Below are 21,796 nucleotides of genomic sequence, written 5' to 3'. Positions count from 1 at the left end.
CCTAGAGCCAGACATCCTGGAATGTGAAGTAAAGTGGGCCTTAGAAAGCGTCACTACGAACAAAGCTAGTGGAGGCGATGGAATTCCACTTGAGCTATTTCAAATCCTCAAAGATGATGCTGTGCAAGTGCTGCACTCAATATGCCAGCAAACCTGGAAAACGCAGCAGTGGCCACAGGACTGGAAAAGGTCAGTTTTCATTCCAATCCCAAAGAAAGTCAATGCCAAAGAATGCTCAAACTGCTGCACAATTGCACTCATCTTACATGCTAGTAAAGTAATGCTCAAAATTCTCCAAGCCAGGCTTCAACAATACGTGAACCGTGAACTTCCAGATGTTCAAGCTGGTTTTAGAAAAGGCAGGGGAACCAGAGATCAAATAGTCAATATCCACTGGATCATCGAAAAAGCAAGAGAGTTCCAGAAAAACATCTATTTCTGCTTTATTGTCTATGCCAAAGCCTTTGACTGTGTGTATCACAATAAACTGTGGAAAATTCTGAAAGAGATGGGACTACCAGACCATCTTGCTTGTCTCTTGAGAAACCTATATGCAGGTCAGGAAGCAACAGTTAGAACTGGACATGGAACAAGACTGGTTCCAAATAGGAAAAGGAGTCTGTCAAGGCTGTATATTGTCAGCCTGCTTATTTAACTTATATGAAGAGTACATCATGAGAAACGCTGGGCTGGAAGAAACACAAGCTGGAATCAAGATTGCCGGGAGAAATATCAATAACCTCAGATATGCAGATGACACCACCCTTATGGCAGAAAGTGAAGAACTAAAGAGCCTCTTGATGAAAGTGAAAGAGGAGAGTGAAAAAGTTGGCTTAAAGCTCAACGTTCAGAAAACTAAGATCATGGCATCTGGTCCCATCACTTCATGGCAAATAGATGGCGAACAGTGGAAATAGTGTCAGACTTTAGTTTTTTGGGCTTCAAAATCACTGCTGATGGTGATTGCAGCGACAAAATTAAAAGATGCTTACTCCTTGGAAGGAACATTATGACCAACCTAGATAGCATATTGAAAAGCAGAGACATTACTTTGCCAACAAAGGTCCGTCTAGTCAAGGCTATGGGTTTTCCATTGGTCATGTATGGATGTGAGAGTTGGATGGTGAAGAAAGCTGAGCGCCGAAGAATTGATGCTTTTGAACTGTAGTGTTGGAGAAGAATCTTGAGAGTCCCTTGGACTGCAAGGAGATCTAGTCACTCCATCCTAAAGGAGATCAGTCCTGGGTGTTCATTCGAAGGACTGATGTTGAAGCTGAAACTCCAATACTTTGGCCACCTCATGCGAAGAGTTGACTCATTTGAAAAGACCCTAATGCTGGGAAGGATTGGGGGCGGGATGAGAGTGGGACGACAGACGGTGAGATGGTTGGATGGCATCACTGACTCGATGGACATGGGTTTTGGTAAACTCCAGGAGTTGGTGATGGACAGAGAGGCCTGGTGTGCTGTGATTCATGGGGTCGCCAAGAGTCGGACACGACTGAGTGACTAAACTGATAGCAGTTTAGTGTTTTAGCAAAATAGTAATGTTTTTACTGTTTTACTAGTAAAGTGATTTTTTTTAAAGCTCAGGATAAAAAATAATATCTTTTTGAAAAAACAGAAATATTCTCAAACACTGTAAACAAAACCACAGACTGGTTTAGAAATCTTGCTTATGCTGCAGACGTGATGTTTCTTAATGAATTTAACCTATAATTACAAAGCAAAACAGTGCTAAAAATACTGCAGTAAAGTCATTAAGATACCAACTATGATAAGCAGTTAGCCTTCCATACCTGTAGATTTTAGCATTCAAGTGTTTCATGAAATGTGATTCAAAAATACAAAAACAGAAAACAAAATGAAAAACAACATAGGACTTCGTTAAGACTCTAAGCTTCTACAGTTGATCCCTAGTCAAGGAGCTAATAAGACCCCACATGGACACTGTATGGCTAAAAAAGCAAGCAAATAAAAACCCCTATGTGGTTCTAAAAAGCAAAATGTGAACTGACCATGCAATGAGTACTACACTAAAACTAAGCAAATTAAGTCCTGTGTAAGCATATTCTTCTATAGTCTACAACTACTTCAAAGACCCTCAGTCTCTTATTGTTTGATCACTGCCTCAAATCTCACCTCATATCTTTGTTTGCTGTTTGTGTTGGGCATAGTTTGTTTCTGTGGAAAAATAGCTCTCAATTAATTAACTGATCAACCAAACTGTCAGAGGCTAAGAAGCGCAAAGCGCTGTCCAAAAGAAAACCAAAATTTTAGCTCTTTTGATCTAGGGGCTATAAAGTTGTTACAAACAAACTTAGCATTCACACAACAAAGCAGAAAGAAGCTGAAATCTCTGTGTTAGCACTGCCCCTACAGTGGCTAATCTGGTCTATTTCATGGTTATCTGCTTGCAACCACTGGAAAACATTAAGCATGTGCCTAGATGATATATTAGAGAGCATATCCTGACCAAGGGAAGTTCAGTTCAGTTCAGTTGCTCAGTCATGTCCGACTCTTTGCGACCCCATGAATCACAGCATGCCAGGCCTCCCTGTCCATCACCAACTCCCGGAGTTTACCCAAACCCATGTCCATCGAGTTGGTGATGCCATCCAACCATCTCATCCTCTGTCGTCCCCTTCTCGTCCTGGGAAGGATTGCCCCCAATCCTTCCCAGCATCAGGGTCTTTTCCAGTGAGTCAACTCTTCGCATGAGGTGGCCAAAGTATTGGAGTTTCAGCTTCAACATCAGTCCTTCCAATGAACACCCAGGACTGATCTTTAGGATGGACTGGTTGGATCTTCTTGCAGTCCAAGGGACTCTCAAGAGTCTTCTCCAACACCACAGTTCAAAAGCACCAATTCTTAGGAGCTCAGCTTTCTTCACCATCCAACTCTCACATCCATACATGACCACTGGAAAAACCATACCCTTGACTAGATAGACCTTTGTTGGCAAAGTAATGTCTCTGCTTTACTATGGGAAAACTTTAGAAACCAAGGGAAAACTATGCACAAAAAAGCATTTAGCACTCCACAAGAACTGAGCAGTTTCAGAGGAACAAGAGGAAAGAGTTCAAGGCTAGTAAGGGACAGCAGGTAATCTATGCAAAGCACTACAGCCTCAAGAATTTAAAGATCATGTGATAACAGGCATGGCTGATGCTGACAGAGTATCATCATTTGCAGAAGAGGTCAAGGAATTCATGGAAGAAAATGGCTACATTCAGAGCAAGTTTTCCATTGTGACGAAACAACTTTGTTCCAGAAAAACATGTTCAACTGAACTTCTATTCATGAGAATATCAAGCTAAAGTTCAAGGCCTGGAAAGATCACATTACTTGTTTGTGTGTGGCAATGCAGTGGGTCACATGATCAAGCCAAGCTTCCTTTGCTGAGGAAACAATACCCAGCACTCAAAAACAAATTCAAGGATGTCTGGGGCTAGCAATCCCACTGCTGGGCATACACAGTGAGGAAACCAGAACCGAAAGAGACACATGTACCCCAGTGTTCATCACAGCACTGTTTACAATAGCTAGGACATGCAAGCAACCTGTTCATCAGCAGAAGAATGGATAACAAAGCTGTGGTACATATACACAATGAAATATTACTGAGTTATTAAAAAGAACGCATTTGAATCAGTTCTAATGAGGTGGATGAAACCAGAGCCTATTATACAGAATCAAGTAAGTCAGAAAGAAAAACACCAATACAGTATATTAACACATATATATTGAATCTGGAAAGATGGTTAACAATGACCCTGTATGCGAGACAGCAAAAGAGACACAAATATAAAGAACAGTCTTTTGGACTCTGTGGGAGAAGGCGAGGATGGGATGATTTGAGAGAACAGCATTGAAACATGTATATTACCATATGGGAAACAGATCCCCAGTTCAGGTTCAATGCATGAGACAGGATGCTCAGGGCTGGTGCAATGATGAGATGGGATGACCCGAGGGATGAGATGGGGAGGGAGGTGGGAGGCGATTCAGCATAGGGGACACATGTATACTCATGGCTGATTCATGTCAATGTATGGCAAAAACCATCACAATATTATAATTAGCCTCCAATTAAATTTTTAAAAAAATTAATTAAAAAAAAAAGAATGTCTGGGGCTGTGCTATCTTGTCCTCAAAATGACTTTACAAGTGCTTCATTACTGAGGTGAAGAAATACATCGTGAGGAGGAGCCATCCTTCGTGGTCCTCCTAATAGACAATGTTTACAACCACCCCTAACCTAATCTCTCTGCATCACGTGGCAATGGTGTTCCCGACTCCTAACTCTAAGTCACTGCTGCAACCAAGAGATTAAACAATTCATCAAATGTATCAAGGTGATTTATACTTCATCTTCAGGAGATTCATGCTACCCTTCGGGCTAAATTTCCCTGCAACATCAGGAATGTAAAAAGCTTCAACTGCAGATGCAACAGTGCTTACTAAGTTGCAGACTATAGATGCTTTACAGCCCAAGACAGTCAGTGGACCTCGGAAATCATTATGGGGTGGAGAGTGTCAGTTATTTCAGGGGCTTCCTCACTCTTAATGTAGGAGTCAAGAACATCTTGCAACAACAAAGTCCTACTGTATAGCACAGGCAGCTTTACTCAATATCCTGTGTTAAACAATAATGGAAAAGAGTAATAATAATAAAAAAGAATATCTTGAATGTTCCAAAGTATCAATAAATTGGAAGGTTCTTCCTAGGATGATACAGGATAACTTTGAGGAACAGGTTAAAGAGTACAGACAAATTTCTACCAATAAGGAAGTTCAATCGCTCATTCCTGTCCAATTCCTTGCAATCCCATGGACTGCAGCATGCCAGGCAGGGTTCTCTTGGAGCTTACTCAAATTCATGTCCATCAAGTCGGTGACTGTCTTTCAAACATTTCACCCCGCCTTCAATCTCTGGCAGCATCAGAGGCTTTTCCAATCAGGTTCTTCCCATCAGGTGGCCAAAGTATTGGAGTTTCAGCTTCGGTCCTTCCAATGAATATTGAGGACTGACTTCCTTTAAGATTGACTGGATTGATCTCCTTGCAGTCCAAGGGACTCTCAAGAGTCTTCTCCACCACCACAGTTCAAAAGTATCAAATTCTTCAGCACTCAGCTCTCTTTAAAAGTCTAACTCTCATATCCATACATGACTACCAGAAAAACCATACCTTTGACTAGATGGATTTTGTTGGCAAAGTAATATCTCTGCTTTTTAATATGCTCTCTAGGTTGGTCATAACTTTTCTTCCAAGGAGCAAGCATCTTTTAATTTCATGGCTGCAGCCACCATCTGCAGTGATTTTGGAGCCCAAGAAAATAAAATATGTCACTGTTTCCAGTCTTTCTCCATCTACTTGCCATGAAGTGACTGGACCGGATGCCAGGATCTTCACTCCTTGAATGTTGAGTTTTAAACCAACTTTTTCACTCTCCTCTTTCACTTTCATCAAGAGCCTCTTTAACTGTTCTTCGCTTTCTGCAGTAAGGATGGTGTCATCTGTGTATCTGAGGTTATTGATATTTCTCCCGGCAATCTTGATTCCAGCTTGTACTTCATCCAGTCCAGCATTTCTCATGATGTACTATGCATATAAGTTAAACAAGCAGTGTGACAATACACAGCCTTAAAGTACTCCTTTCCCAATTTGGAACCAGCCTGTTGTTCCATGTCTGGTTCTAGCTGTTGCTTCTTGACCTGCAAACAGATTTTTCAGAAAGCAGGTCAGCTGGTCTGGTATTTCCATTTCTACAGTTTGTTGCGATCACACAGTCAAAGGCTTTGACATAATCAATAAAGAAGTAGATGTTTTTCTGGAACTCTCTTTTTTGAGGATCCAGAGGATGTTGAAAATTTATCTCTGGTTCCTCTGTGTCTTCTGAATCCAGCTTGAACATCTGGAAGTTCTTGGTTCACGTACTGTTGAAGCCTGGCTTGGAAAATTTTGAGCATTAGTTTGCTAGTATATGAGATGAGTACAATTGTACGACAGTCTGAACATTCTTTGGCATTGCTTTTCTTTGGGATTGGAATGAAAACAGACGTTTTCCAGTCCTGTGGCCACAGCTGAGTTTTCCAAATTTGCTGGTATATTCCACGCAGCAACTTAACAGTGTCATCTTTTAGTATTTCAAATGGCACAAATGGAATTCCACCACCTCCACTAGCTTTGTTCGTGGTGATGCTTCCTAAGGCCCACTTGACTTCCCATTCCATGATCTGGTTCTAGTTGAGTGATCACACCCTTGTGGATATATGGGCCATGAAGATCTTTTTTCTATACTTCTGTGTATTCCTTCCACCTCTTCTTAATATCTTTTGTTTCTATTAGGACCATATTATTACTGTCGTTTATTGTGCTCATCTCTGCATGAAACGGTCTCTTGGTATCACTAATTTTCCAGCTGGAGATCTCTAGTTTCTACCAATAAGGAACTCAAAAATCTGCTAACATCTTCTACAGATGCTAATAATAATGAGGCAGAATATTTAGCAGAAATGGAACCATCAATTAGAACACTTGAAAAATGCAGCAGGTTTTCACCAGGCAACAGTTTACCCTACCTTGCTTCATTTTATTTGCTGCACAGTTCAAAGTCTTAAGCACTGGACCACAATGGAAATCCCAGGCACCAACTGTTTAAAAAAATACAGTCCTCAAATACAATCCATCCCTAGAGGCTAAGGAAGCCTCTGTGTCACCCAAAGTATAACAATATGATCAACAACTACTGTTAATTTGTTTGATGATCCAAATAAGGAAGAAAAGAAACAGCTTCTTATGTCAATGTTTATAACTAAAGCACCTATAGTTATGAAATCTCAACCTTTTACTCTTAAAGATTCTTAAGTCTTTTTTTTTTTAAATAAATTTATTTATTTTAGTTGGGGGTTAATTACTTTACAATATTGTAGTAGTTTTTGTCATACATTGACTTGAATCAGCCATGGGTTTATATGTGTTCCCCTTCCTGGACCCCCCTCCCACCTTCCTCCCCATCCCATCCCTCTGGGTCATCCCATTGCCCCAGCCCTGAGCATTTGTCTCATGCATCGAACATGGAATAGTGTTCTGTTTCACATATGATAATATACATGTTTCAATGCTATTCTCCCAGAACGTCCCACCCTCACCTTCTCCCACAGAGTCCATAACACTGTTCTATGCATCTGTATCTCTTATCCTGTCTCGCATATAGGGTTATCATTACCATCTTTCAAATTCCATATATATGCATTAGTATACTGTATTGTTGTTTTTCTTTTTGGCTTACTTCACTCTGTATAATGGGCTCCAGGTTTATCCATCTCAATAGAACCAGTTCAAATGTATTTTTTTTAATGGTTGAGTAATATTCCGTTGTGTATATGTACCACAGCTTCCTTCTCCATTCATCTGCTGATGGACATCTAGGTTGCTTCCATGTCCTGGCTATTGTAAACAGTGCTGCGATGAACATTGGTGTACACGCGTCTCTTTCAATTCTGGTTTCCTCCGTGTGTATGCCCAGCAGTGGGATTGCTGGGTCATATGGCAGTTCTATTCCCAGATTTTTAAGGAATCTCCACACTGTTCTCCATAGTGGCTGTACTAGTTTGCATTCCCACCAACAGTGTAAGAGGGTTCCCTTTCCTCCACACCCTCTCCAGCATTTATTGCTTGTAGACTTTCGGATAGCAGCCATTCTGACTGGTGTGAAATGGTACCTCATTGTGGTTTTGATTTACATTTCTCTAATAATGAGTGATGTTGAGCATCTTTTCATGTGTTTGTTAGCCATCTGTATGACTTCTTTGGCGAAATGTCTGTTTAGTTCTTTGGCCCATTTTTTGATTGGGTCATTTATTTTTCTGGAATTCAGCTGCAGGAGTTGCTTGTATATTTTTGAGATTAATTGTTGCTTCATTTGCTATTATTTTCTCCCATTCTGAAGGCTGTCTTTTCACCTTGCTTATAGTTTCCTTTGCTGTGCAAAAGCTTTTAATTTTAATTAGGTCCCATTTGTTTATTTTTGCTTTTATTTCCAATATTCTGGGAGGTGGGTCATGGAGGATCCTGCTGTGATTTATGTCAGAGAGTGTTTTGCTTGTGTTTTCCTCAAGGAGTTTTATAGTTTCTGGTCTTACGTTTAGATCTTTAATGCATTTTGAGTTTATTTTTGTGTATGGTGTTAGGAAGTGTTCTAGTTTCATTCTTTTACAAGTGGTTGACCAGTTTTCCCAGCACCACTTGTTAAAGAGATTGTCTTTTCTCCATTGTATATTCTTGCCTCCTTTGTCAAAGATAAGGTGTCCATAGGTGCATGGATTTATCTCTGGGTTTTCTATTTTGTTCCATTGATCTATATTTCTATCTTTGTGCCAGTACCATACTGTCTTGATGACTGTGGCTTTGTAGTAGAGACTGAAGTCAGGCAGGTTGATTCCTCCAATTCCATTCTTCTTTCTCAAGATTGCTTTGGCTATTCGAGGTTTCTTATATTTCCATACAAATTGTGAGATGATTTGTTCTAGTTCTGTGAAAAATACCATTGGTAGCTTGATAGGGATTGCACTGAATCTACAGATTGCTTTGGGTAGTATACTCATTTTCACTACATTAATTCTTTCAATCCATGAACACGGTATATTTCTCCATCTGTTTGTGTCCTCTTTGATTTCTTTCATCAGTGTTTTATAGTTTTCTATATATAAGTCTTTTGTTTCTTTAGGTAGATATATTCCTAAGTATTTTATTCTTTTTGTTGCAATGGTGAACGGTACTGTTTCCTTAATTTCTCTTTCTGTTTTCTCATTATTGGAGTATAGGAATGCAAGGGATTTCTGTGTGTTAATTTTATATCCTGCAACTTTACTATATTCATTGATTAGCTCTAGTAATTTTCTGGTAGAATCTTTAGGGTTTTCTATGTAGAGGATCATGTCATCTGCAAACAGTGAAAGTTTTACTTCTTCTTTTCCTATCTGTATTCCTTTTATTTCTTTTTCTGCTCTGATTGCTGTGGCCAAAACTTCCAAAACTATGTTGAATAGTAGTGGTGAAAGTGGGCATCCTTGTCTTGTTTCTGACTTTTAACTGTCGCCGATCCTGACAACAGTGTATTTGATCTTCTTCAAAATCTCAGAGTCTAGAATCTGAACCCAGTCCTTCCAATATATAATCCTTTAATATATATCAGTGACTGGAGTTAGCCTGGTGTTTAACACCTTAACTATAGTGCCACACATCTTACTCCTCACATCAGGTCTGTAGGCATGTGTTGTCATGAACATTGTCATCATTATCATTAGCCAAAATTTAAAAAAGAAAAAATTTTGGAGAATGTTAATACAGCATATGTTTGTATGGTAATGGTGCCACAAGGTGCAAGTTTGTAATTTTCTTATACTTAAATTTTGTATATATACTTTTGCTTTAAATACTGTTTTATTCAGTTAGTTATCTTTCAGCTCACTAACAGAAATCAATTTCTAAGTGTAAGAAAGGTTATTGTTAGGGTCCAAAAGGGGCTCACAGGGTATTATTTAAAAATGGTCCATTGTAGTAACCTGACAAAAAATGGATGAAGTCACAGTGGCCACACTGTCCTAGAGGGCATCCTGTTTTTTTCTTAAAGCAATAGCCTCTTATTCCCTGCTGGTGCCAATTTATCAAGACTACGTGACCACCCAAATGTGAGACATCTCCAATGGACTAAAGGTAAACTAAGGGCTTCAGGGAACAATTTCCCATTGATAGGGTATAAGATGGAAAAGGAAATGGCAACCCAATCTAGTATTCTTGCCAGGAAAATCCCATGGATAGAGGAGCCTGGCAGACTATGGTCCATGGGGTACAAAGAGTCAGACACTACTGAAGTGACGGAAAACCAAACACACACACACACACATGGTATAACAAGGGTTGACTGTAGGGTAAGCACTGGTTTCTCTTTAAAGCCAGTCACCTTCTCTCTTCCTGTAATAAATCTTTCTCTTCCTGAATGCCCATCTCACTCTCTTTTTCTCCACACCAGCCTTACAGTTAGTTATGTTACTGTCTCTGTTGACTATGCAGTTAGACCTAATCTGTACCAAACAATCAATACTTTTCCTGTCATTATTCACTAAACAAGATAACAACCTTTACAGCTTGTTAGGTATTATAAGTAAGGTAGAGATGATTTAAATTACAACAAATATATTTTCCAAACTCAAATTACAGTTCCTGCAGCATTTCAAAACTTCAAACAAGTGCAAAGGAAACTCCATTATTTCAAAATACAGTGAACAATGCAATTGAAAACCTTCCAATCCAGCCTAAAATTCAGTGTAACTAAACTGCAGTGCAACAGAACCTTCTCCAGAATAGATCACATCCTGGGCCATAAATCTAGCCTCGGTAAATTTAAAAAAACTGAAATCACTCCAAGTATCTTTTCTGATCACAACGTAGTAAGATTAGATGTCAATTACAGGAGAAAATCTATTAAAAATTACAACATATGGAGGCTAAACAACATGTTGCTGAATAACCAACAAATCACAGAAGAAATCAAAAAGAAACCAAAATATCCATAAAAACGAATGAAAATGAAAACACAACCCAAAACCTAACAGTTCAGTTCGTCGTTCAGCAGTGTCCGACTATTTGCGACCCCATGAATCGCAGCACGCCAGGCCTCCCTGTCCATCACCAATTCCCGCAGTTTACACAAACCCATGTCCATCGAGTCGGTGAAGCCATCCATCCATCTCATCCTCTGTCGTCCCCTTTTCCTCCTGCCCCCAATCCTTCCCAGAATCAGGGTTTTTTCCAATGAGTCAACTCTTCGCATGAGGTAACCAAAGTAATGTAGTTTCAGCTTCAAGATCAGTCCTTCGAATGAACACCCAGGACTGATCTCCTTTAGGATGGACTGGTTGGATCTTCTTGCAGTCCCAGGGACTCTCAAGATTCTTCTCCAACACCACAGTTCAAGAGCATCAATTCTTCAGCGCTCAGCTTTCTTCACCGTCCAACTCTCACATCCATACATGATTACTGGAAAAACCATAGCTTTGACTAGATGGACCTTTGTTGGCAGAGTAATGTCTGTGCTTTTAAATATGCTATCTAGGTTGGTCATAACCTTCCTTCCAAGGAGTAAGTGTCTTTTAATTTCATGCCTGCAGTCACCATCAGCAGATCTCGATCTTGGAGCCCAAAAAAATAAAGTCTGACACTGTTTCCACTGTTTCCCCATCTACTTCCCATGAAGTGATGGGACCAAATGCCATCATCTTAGTTTTCTCAACGTTGGGCTTTAAGCCAACTTTTTCACTCTCCTCTTTCACTTTCATCAAGAGGCTCTTTAGTTCTTCTTCACTTTCTGCCATAAGGGTGGTGTCATCCGCATATCTGAGGTTATTGATATTTCTCCCGGCAATCTTGATTCCAGCTTGTGTTTCTTCCAGCCCGGCATTTCTCATGATGTACTCTGCATATAAGTTAAATAAGCAGGGTGACAATATACAGCCTTGACGTACTTCTTTTCCTATTTGGAACCAGTCTGTTGTTCCATATCCAGTTCTAACTGTTGCTTCCTGACCTGCATACAGGTTTCTCAAGAGACAGGTCAGATGGTCTGGTAGTCCCGTCTCTTTCAGAATTTTCCAGTTTATTGTTATCCTCACAGTCAAAGGCTTTGGCATAGTCAATTAAGCAGAAATAGATGTTTTTCTGGAACTCTCTTGCTTTTTTGATGATCCAGTGGATGTTGGCAATTTGATCTCTGGTTCCCCTGTCTTTTCTAAAACCAGCTTGAACATATGGAAATTCACGGTTCACATATTGCTGAAGCCTAGCATGGAGAATTTTGAGCATTACTTTACTAGCATGTGAGATGAGTGCAACTGGGTGGTAGTTTGAGCATTCTTTGGCATTGCCTTTCTTTGGGATTGGAATGAAAACTGATATTTTCCAGTCCTGTGGCCCCTGCTGAGTTTTCCAGATTTGCTGGCATATATTGAGTGCAACACTTTCACAGCATCATCTTTGAGGATTTGAAATAGCCAAAACCTATGGGACACTGTAAAAGCAGTGCTAAGAGGAAGGTTCATAGCAATACAGGCTCACCTCAAGAAACAAGAAAAAAGTCAAATAAATTACACTTAAAGCAACTAGAAAAGGAAGAAATGAAGAACCCCAGGGTTAGTAGAAGGTAAGAAATCTTAAAAATTAGGGCAGAAATAAATGCAAAAGAAACAAAAGAGTCCATAGCAAAAACCAACAAAGCCAAAAGCTGATTGTTTGAGAAGATAAATAAAACTGACAAACCATTAGCCAGACTCAACAAGAAACTAAGGGAGAAAAATGAAATCAGCAAAATTATAAATGAAAATGGAGAAATCACAGCAGACAACACAGAAATACAAAGGATCATAAGAGACTTATCAGCAACTAAATGCAAATAAAATGGACAACTTGGAAGAAACGGACAAATCGTTAGAAAAGTACAACTTTTCAAAACTGAACCAGGAAGAAATAGAAAATCTTAACAGACCCATCACAAGCACAGAAATTGAAACTATAATCAGAAATCTTCCAGCAAATAAAAGCCCAGGACTAGACGGCTTCACAGCTGAATTCTACCAAAAATTTAGAGAAGAGCTAACACCTATCCTACTCAACCTCTTCCAGAAAACTGCAGAGGAAGGTAAACTTCCAAACTCATTCTATGAGTCCACTATCACCCTAATACCAAAACCTGACAAAGATGCCACACAAAAAAGAAAACTACAGGCCATTATCACTGTTGAACATAGATGCAAAATCCTGAACAAAATTCTAGCAAACAGAATCCAACAACATATTAAAAAGATCATACATCATGACTAGTGAGCTTCATGCCAGGGATGGAAGGATTCTTCAATATCCACAAATCAATCAATGTAATACACCACAGTAGCAAATTGAAAAATAAAAACCAGACAATTATTTCAATAGATGCAGAGAAAACCTTTAACAAAATTCAAATCCATTTATGATTAAAAAAACCCTTCAAAAAGCAGGAATAGAAGGAACATACCTCAACATAATAAAAGCTATATATGACAAACCTACAGCAAACATTACCCTCAATGATGAAAAATTGAAAGCTTTTCCCCTAAAGTCAGTAACAAGACAAGGATGCCCACTCTCACCACTACTATTCAACATAGTTTTGGGAGTTTTGGCCACAGCAATCAGAGCAGAAAAAGAAATAAAAGGAATCCAGATTGGAAAATAAGAAGTAAATCTCTCACTGTTTGCAGATAACATGATCCTCTACAAAGAAAACCCTAAAGACTCCACCAAAAAATTACTAGAGCTAATCAATGAATGTAGTAAAGTTGCAGGATATAAAATCAACACATAGAAATCCTTTGCATTCCTCTACACAAACAATGAGAAAACAGAAAGAGAAATTAAAGTTAACAATTCCATTCACCATTGCAACGAATAGAATAGAATACTTAGGAATATACCTACCTAAAGAAACAAAAGATCTATATATAGAAAACTATAAAACAGTGGTGAATGAAATCAAAGAGGACACAAATAGATGGAGAAAAATACCGTGTTCATGGATTTGAAGAATCAATATAGTGAAAATGAGTATATTACCCAAAGCAATCTATAGATTCAATGCAATCCCTATCAAGCTACCAACGTTCTTTTTCAGAGAACTAGAACAAATAATTTCACAATTTGTATGGAAATACAAAAAACCTCGAATAGCCAAAGCAATCTTGAGAAAGAAGAATGGAACTGGAGGAATCAACCTGCCTGACTTCAGGTTCTACTACAAAGCCACAGTCATCAAGACAGTATGCTACAGGCACAAAGAGAGAAATATAGATCAGTGGAACAAAATAGAAAACCCAGAGATAAATCCATGCACCTATGGACACCTTATCTTTGACAAAGGAGGCAAGAATATACAATGGTGAAAAGACAATCTCTTTAACAAGCGGTGCTGGGAAAACCGGCCAACCACCTCTAAAAGAATGAAACTAAAACACTTCCTAACACCATACACAAAAATAAACTCAAAATGGATTAAAGATCTAAACGTAAGACCAGAAACTATAAAACTCCTTGAGGAAAACACAAGCAAAACACTCTCTGACATAAACCACAGCAGGATTCTCTATGACTCACCACCCAGAATATTGGAAATAAAAGCAAAAATAAACAAATGGGACCTAATTAAAATTAAAAGCTTTTGCACAATAAAGGAAACTATAAGCAAGGTGAAAAGACAGCCTTCAGAATGGGAGAAAATAATAGCAAATGAAGCAACGGACAAAGAATTAATCTCAAAAATATACAAGCAACTCCTGGAGCTCAATTCCAGAAAAAATAAACGACCCAATCAAAAAGTAGGCCAAAGAACTAAACAGACATTTCTCCAAAGAAGACATACAGATGGCTAACAAACACATGAAAAGATGCTCAACATCACTCATTATCAGAGAAATGCAAATCAAAACCACAACGAGGTACCATTCATGCCAGTCAGAATGGCTGCTATCCAAAAGCCTACAAGCAATAAATGCTAGAGAGGGTGTGGAGAAAAGGGAACCCTCTTACACTGTTGGTGGGAATGCAAACTAGTACAGCCACTATGGAGAACAGTGTGGAGATTCCTTAAAAAACTGGGAATAGAACTGCCATATGACCCAGCAATCCCATTGCTGGACATACACACCGAGGAAACCAGAACTGAAAGAGACATGTGTACCCCCAATGTTCATCACAGCACTGTTTATAAAAGCCAGGACAGGGAAGCAACCTAGATGTCCATCAGCAGACGAATGGATAAGGAAGCTGTGGTACATACACACAATGAAATATTACTCAGCCATTAAAAAGAATACATTTGAATCAGTTCTAATAAGGTGGATGAAACTGGAGCCTATTATACAGAGTGAAGTAAGTCAGAAAGAAAAACACCAATACAGTATACTAACGCATATATATGGAATTTAGAAAGATGGTAACAATATATGCTAAGTTGCTTCAGCCATGTCTGACTCTGTGCGACCCCACAGACAGCAGCCCCCCAGACTCCGCCATCCCTGGGATTCTCCAGACAAGAACACTGGAGTGGGTTGCCATTTCCTTCTCCAGTGCATGAAAGTGAAAAGTGGAAGTGAAGTCACTCAGTCGTGTCCGACTCTTCGCAATCCCTTGGACTGCAGCCTACCAGGCTCCTCCATCCATGGGATTTTCCAGGCAAGAATACTGGAGTGGGTTGCCACTGCCTTCTCCATGTATGCGAGACAGCAAAAGAGACACAGATGTATAGAACAGTATTTGGACTCTGTGGGAGAGGGCGAGGGTGGGATGATATGGGAGAATGGCATTGAAGCATATAAATTATCATTTGTGAAACGAATCACCAGTCCAGGTTCAATGCATGACACAGGGTGCTCAGGGCTGGTGCACTGGGATGACCCGGAGGGATGGGATGGTGAGGGAGGCGGAAAGGGGGTTCACAATGGGGAACACATGTACACCCATGGGGAATTCATGTCAGTGTATGGCAAAACCAATACAATACTGTGAAGTAAAAAAAAAAAACAAACACTGCAGTGCAATGACATAATAAAAATCAAATATTAATAGAAAAATTAGGGAACTATAAACGCCTTTTATATATGCTCATGGAACAATGATCGGTAGTACCTGTTTGTGTGAAAACCATGCCAAAGATATATAATCCGTATTCTAGAGACAAGTAATAACAAATGAACATTTGCAACTGATTTGATAAAATGGAACACAGACTTTGAACTTCAACAAAATATTATAACGCCCTAAAATGTTCTATGACTCTCATTAGTAGACCCATATCATAAAAACTGCACTATATGATTTTTAGCTTGAATTGTGCTAATAAAAACTTCTGTGATAATTTGTTTTCCTTTATTTAAGTACCTACATGGTATCCTTGATTTTATTCACTGGCCCACAAAACCTAATATATTTGCTATCCAGTCTTTAACAGGAAAAGTTTTCTAATCTTTGGTAAAAATGTTACTAGAATAACTGGTGCATATGCAAAAATACAATCAATTACATGATGAATATCTGGCTGTTAATTTTCTGCTTTACATTTTTAATTATATATTAGACAATAGACTGTCCTTATTTGAAGGACACAATACCATTTTGGAGAATAATAAAATATCATATCAATTATTCTCATATAGTTAAGAAATAAAAAGCTTTTTGTAATATACTTCCTAATTTTCTGTAACTCTGTGATTTTCTCCCAGTAGTGATACATGGTTGGTTTTACAAAATATAAGGCTTAGATGAACAAATATTCTATTATGGTATAAACACACCAAAGTGTTCATAAAATAAAACAGAACTGTAAGAACAGAAAACAAAAAGGATAGTGAAAATGTTACAATAAGCTAAAAGAGTCAACTCAAGAGTTACATCAATATAACTTTCAAAAGAAAACTGTAATTAGGCAAAACATGAAAATGGATTTAGTAAATCCAACAGGACCTTCTAATGCATAAAATATTTTCAAAAGCATAAATAAGACAATGCCAAAAATATTAAAAATTTCCAAATCTTTCATGTGTGAAGCAAGCATTAGCAACAGAGTGCGGAGAGAAGTGGGGAGGTATTTTTCTTACCAATTGGCATAAGTTTCATAAGTATCCTGGCTCCATCTCTAAGAGGTGGTATATTCAGATTGCTACCTAAGTCAGCAACTTGCCAAAGGAAAGAGATGTACCTGGGATGTTGTGACATTATCTGAAATACAGAATACAAAAAGTATATACCTATAAATTAGGTCAAAAAATTTTGTTATTCAAAATTAACCTATACACTTTCCCTAAATAAGTTTTCTACTTATAAATATCATCTTTTGCATATGCCATCTTTACTATCTGAAACTGCTGGCCTTCCTTTTCACTTTTACAAATCCACCGATTCTTCATAATGAAAATGCAATCATTTATTAAATAAGCCTTCAAAGCTTCTCTGAATTTTACACAGTTCTCAAAGCTATTTATAGAAAAGACACTTCACCCTTCAGGGGTAACTGCTATAGACTAAATTCCTAATCTAACTGTTGCAAGGAGTCAAATTCCTCTTACACAGAAGCTGTACTATCCCAGGAATAATTCTAATGAAAGAGGGGTAGACAAAGAGAGAGAAAGAGCTGTTCCTTCAGATGTAATATTACTAAGAATCTGAAAAAAACAGCAGATTATATGTTTCTGTAAAAATGATTCAAAGGAAAGGCTAATATTTTCTAGAATATATGTTTAGTGTTATCAACTGTAATCAATTAATTCTTTCCAAATATAATTCTATATCCATGGGGAAATTTTATTTTAAAATCCAACACCAAAAAATTCAACAAGAAGTTAATGTTTAACTGTATATTTATTAGATATTTGCCCAATCTAAAAAACATGTCAACTTGTTAAGACACCAGCCATTCTACACATTTCTCTGTATTATCAAAGAAGAGTGTAAAGCTTTGCATACAATATCTACTCACCACCCCAGGCAAACAACTTTCCACTTCTGGTTTAGGGCCATCACTGTAACGAGGAGATCCAACTGAGGAATCAGAAGAACTATCAGGGCTGGAAGGCATATTGCAACTTACTTGTGTAAGCTTGGCTGTAATTATCTGAAAAATGACAGCATATATAAGTACAAAAGAAAACGGAAAATACTTGCACAAAATATAAACTATATATCAAAAGCTAAAAAATATTTCCTGCTTCAACCTTAGACAAATGATTAAAAAGTTAAAATAAACAGTGAATAGTTTATCTCCTCCACAATACTACTGTCAAGACATCCATCTTACTTAAGATTATAACCCAAACACCTAACAGAGAAGACTGCACACAACAATTACATGCTAAATAAATATTTATGAACAAGTGAAAAACAGCCTCCATATTTAATTTTGGGGGAGTATTTGAAAATTATATGTACTTACTGATTTATCTTTTAAGTTTAGCTGTCCAATTAGCTTTCTGTCATCTTCAGAATCTATTAATTCACCACCGACAAAGAGTTCAATTTTTGTATGGGCTACATTTGCCTTAATACGGTTGAGAATACATCGTCGTACTGAACCAACAGTATCATTTGTATGAGACCATATATCCAAATCATCAACCTGTCTGCCATGGTTTGGAAACCGAACTATAAGAGAGAGATGTTTACCACGGAATGCTCTGCAAGAGAAAAAACACAGCAATATTCAGGAGATTGTCAAGACAAAAATTTGACAATTTAACATATCCTTACTAACAGGAAGATAGACTGATTTTGCTTTAGAATATAGAAAATAACAATTTTACGTTTCTTTAATTATTAATACTGTAACTAATCTTGAAAGCATAATGTGACTATCCTCCATTGCTATTAACCTTTGTCTCTATGGCTGCAGAAAAAGATATCTTACTTACATTAAATTATAATACAGACACAAATAACACATCAATTAATTTTACGCTATAAAAGCTCACTTCACCAAGAATATTTTTAAATGTGGAAGAGATAAGCTTCAGCTTGAGAGTGTAAACAAAAACATTAAAATGGATGTTTCCACTAAAAAACATTTTAATTGTTAAAAATTCACCCCCAAATATTTCTTAGTATATTCTCTTCCCACAGGTAAGATACAAAATAAAAATCACATTAAAGTAGCTATTTTACATTTTCCATCTGAAAAATGTTCAGTTTTAAAAAATCTAATGACACTTATCCTACAAACTTCCCCAAAACTAGAAATGCCATTTAAAACATTATTAAATAATTTAGTATGTTTAATTTATAACATATCATTTATATCCTTCAATTTGTAATATATTAATAATTATACTGAAATGATTTAGTGAATTATTTTATCAGTTTCTAAATTTAAGGAAAGTTTGGTAAAGATGATTTAAAAATATTCTTTGTTACATTTACATAAGCAGCTTTAAAGATTTTTCTTTTTGGTCTGGCTGTGCAGAATATGGAATCATAGTTTCCCAACAAGGGAGTGAAACAAAGCCCTGTGCACTGAAAGTAGAGTCTTAACCACTGGACCACCAGTGACGTCTCTAAAAAACTTTATTATTAACACTGTAAACAAATAATATCAAAATAAAAACATATCAACTCCCAAACCAAGGCCACACTTAAAGGATGATGATAGCCTAGAAAACAGCACGTCTCCAAAATATAACTTACAATTTGCTTCTTTTTAAAAAAAGTGTCTATAAGATCCAAATAATGTTTTTAAAAGGCAGGACACTGACTACCAGAAATAAACTTTTTGTTTATGGTCTTTTTAATCTATATGTCATAACTTTCCCAATTAGCTGGCTAATAAATATAAATAACTTCAAATTAACACTAAAAGATCAGTTTCTTACAAACCTTGACATAGGTAAAATTGTTCTTTCCTCATGATAATCACTATCACATTCATTTATGTATTCCCTTAAAACAGTCAATACTCGAACCATTCGAACAGCTTCCTGTCTTGTGCAGTTAATGCTCTCTTTGTCACCATCCAAAACACACAACGTATCATATGAAGCTTTCAAACGATCAAAGCAAGACTGAATAAAGTCTTCATGGATAACCACCTACAAATAATGGGCCAAATAAAGACGTTAAACTGCTTCAAAATTTAAAACCAAATGACATTAATCCAATTAAAGACAGTAAAATTTCAACCTTTAGATAATTCCTAATCATATCATGTATTAATCAGCAATAAAACACAAAAGGAAGTTGATAATAAACAAGTATAAACCAACTATGAAAAAAAAATTTGGACTGAATGTCAAAGCAAGTATTTTGATTGTCTTAGCATACAATAATAAATTCATCATAGTTAAAATTATCCTAGCCACCTAAAGATAATTATCAAGAGTTGGCATTTTGTAAGGGACAAATGTACCTTAAGTACTTACATTTAAAAGACTCTACTTAACACAAAGTTACTTTTCAATTTAACTGTAACGGAAGGTTTTATGCAGCTCAATCCTCACCTGATTGACCTGTAATCTGGGGCCAAGATTTGTATATATTTCTTTAAGGAGATCTATAGCTCTGCTGGCAATATCATCATTACTCTGAATTACAACCTAGATCCAAAAATTAAAGTAATTAGTAACATTCAAGATATATTTTCATTTGGTACTTAAATTCAAATGCTATCAATTTTTTAAAAGTGAAAAATCTAAGACTAAATTGCTTTTGATATGCAAGCCAAATAAAATTAACTAACAAAATTAAATGGAATATTAATAATATATACAAATTTTCTTGAGTAATTTGCTTTAAAATAAAAATCATATACTTTAATCAATATTACATAATTCTGCATTTTGGCAGCCAGGCTATGAGATTTTCAAGAAGTAATTCAAAGAAGCTAAAAACTTTCCATGAAAAATCATTTATCACAAAAACCAATTCTGTCAACTCCAGCAACTTTTAAACTTATTTTACTGTATGAGAGATTTTCACAACATGTTTAGAATTCTATGGTTATTTGGGTGTTTCAAGGCTGATCCTTTGAGAGGTTCAGGGAGGCAAAAGGAAAGGAATAGGGGGAGACTGAGTCAAAAAAACCACTAGTATTAATTAAAGACCAAACACCTTAGTTTACCCAGGGATAAGAAATGAAACAAAAAACCCCACAGACAAAACACAGTATAAGCTGAAGCATAATAGTTTAGAATTTGAGATGGTAATTAAGATTTAATTATCAAGATGGAAAAACTGTAAATACAATACAGCATTTTACTCCTAGGTATTTAAATATATCACAAATCAAACAATATCATAAAGGTACTAATGACTTCTTCCAACTAACAGTCCTCTTTTCTGTCCTTCATTTGTTTTGGCATTAAACGTACAATAAGCCCCAAAATACAACTATTAAGAAATGTAGCCAATGATCTTTTCAAAGGGAATATGAAAGATGTGCAGGTAGGCAATGGTTACTCTACTTGCACACATCTCAAGTAATTCTAAGCACAAAGATGCATTGGTGGTGACGGAGGGAGGGCGGGCAGCGGGCGGTGAGAGGTAAGGGGGAGGGAATATGAACTCAAAAATATTGACAAAATATTTGACAAAAATAATGACATAACAAGAACTTAAGGGTGAGCAGCTTCCACTCAGGCCCTCCCTATTAACCCCTCAATTCCTAGCACAAACACCAAAGAGGATAAATACAGGTAAATTAAAAGCAAAATTATGACTCCTCAATTACATTTTATAGGAGCCACCTCATGTACAATGTTTGTAAACAGGGGTTCCTACTTCTTTACTTACTCTCCAAAGGTAATCTAATCCTATTAGTTCCAAATCATCCATCATATAGGCTCTTCTTTTTGTTACCAGTTTCCCTTCTCGACAATTAACAGCTTTGAAGAATCGTTCAAAACATTTCATTCCATTTTCAGTTAACAGGAAAGGATCAAGTTGAAGCACATTACTTTCGAAGAATTCCTTATTAATATCAGGATCTAAGTCTGGTTCATCCCCCATTAACTTGGAATACCACTTAAAACAAGCTTCACGATCACAAACGTAAACTGCATTCTCTGCTAAGCATTTCCATATTTGTTTCGCTTGAGGAGCACAAAGCCACAGCTGGCCATCCTTTAATAAAAACCTTGGAAAAAATTTAAGAAATCAGTAATTAGGTTTATAAAATTTTACCCTCAAATACAGTTTATTGTAAAGTATTTGAAATAATTCATTTGGCA

The 21,796-nt window shown here is 37.1% G+C and overlaps 1 protein-coding gene across 2 annotated transcripts in view; it reads right to left on the bottom strand.

The window, feature by feature from the left end:
* The window catches only part of LOC145537625 (ubiquitin carboxyl-terminal hydrolase 9X-like), a 159,312-nt gene that overhangs the window by 57,249 nt on the left and 80,267 nt on the right, over positions 1–21,796 (bottom strand). For both annotated transcript variants that reach the window (XM_081568366.1, XM_081568367.1), the window contains exons 16-21: positions 21,360–21,702; positions 20,069–20,164; positions 19,449–19,660; positions 18,016–18,256; positions 17,563–17,697; positions 16,685–16,805 (exon numbers count right to left, since the gene is read on the bottom strand). In XM_081568366.1, the coding sequence (XP_081424492.1) occupies positions 16,685–16,805; positions 17,563–17,697; positions 18,016–18,256; positions 19,449–19,660; positions 20,069–20,164; positions 21,360–21,702 (1,148 nt within the window). The remainder of the gene's footprint in view (positions 1–16,684; positions 16,806–17,562; positions 17,698–18,015; positions 18,257–19,448; positions 19,661–20,068; positions 20,165–21,359; positions 21,703–21,796) is intronic.

Source organism: Giraffa tippelskirchi, chromosome Y, assembly GCF_054371585.1.
Source record: "Giraffa tippelskirchi isolate mGirTip1 chromosome Y, T2T-mGirTip1v1.2.pri, whole genome shotgun sequence".
NCBI lineage: Eukaryota > Metazoa > Chordata > Mammalia > Artiodactyla > Giraffidae > Giraffa > Giraffa tippelskirchi.
This window is presented reverse-complemented; position numbering and strand designations above follow the sequence as displayed.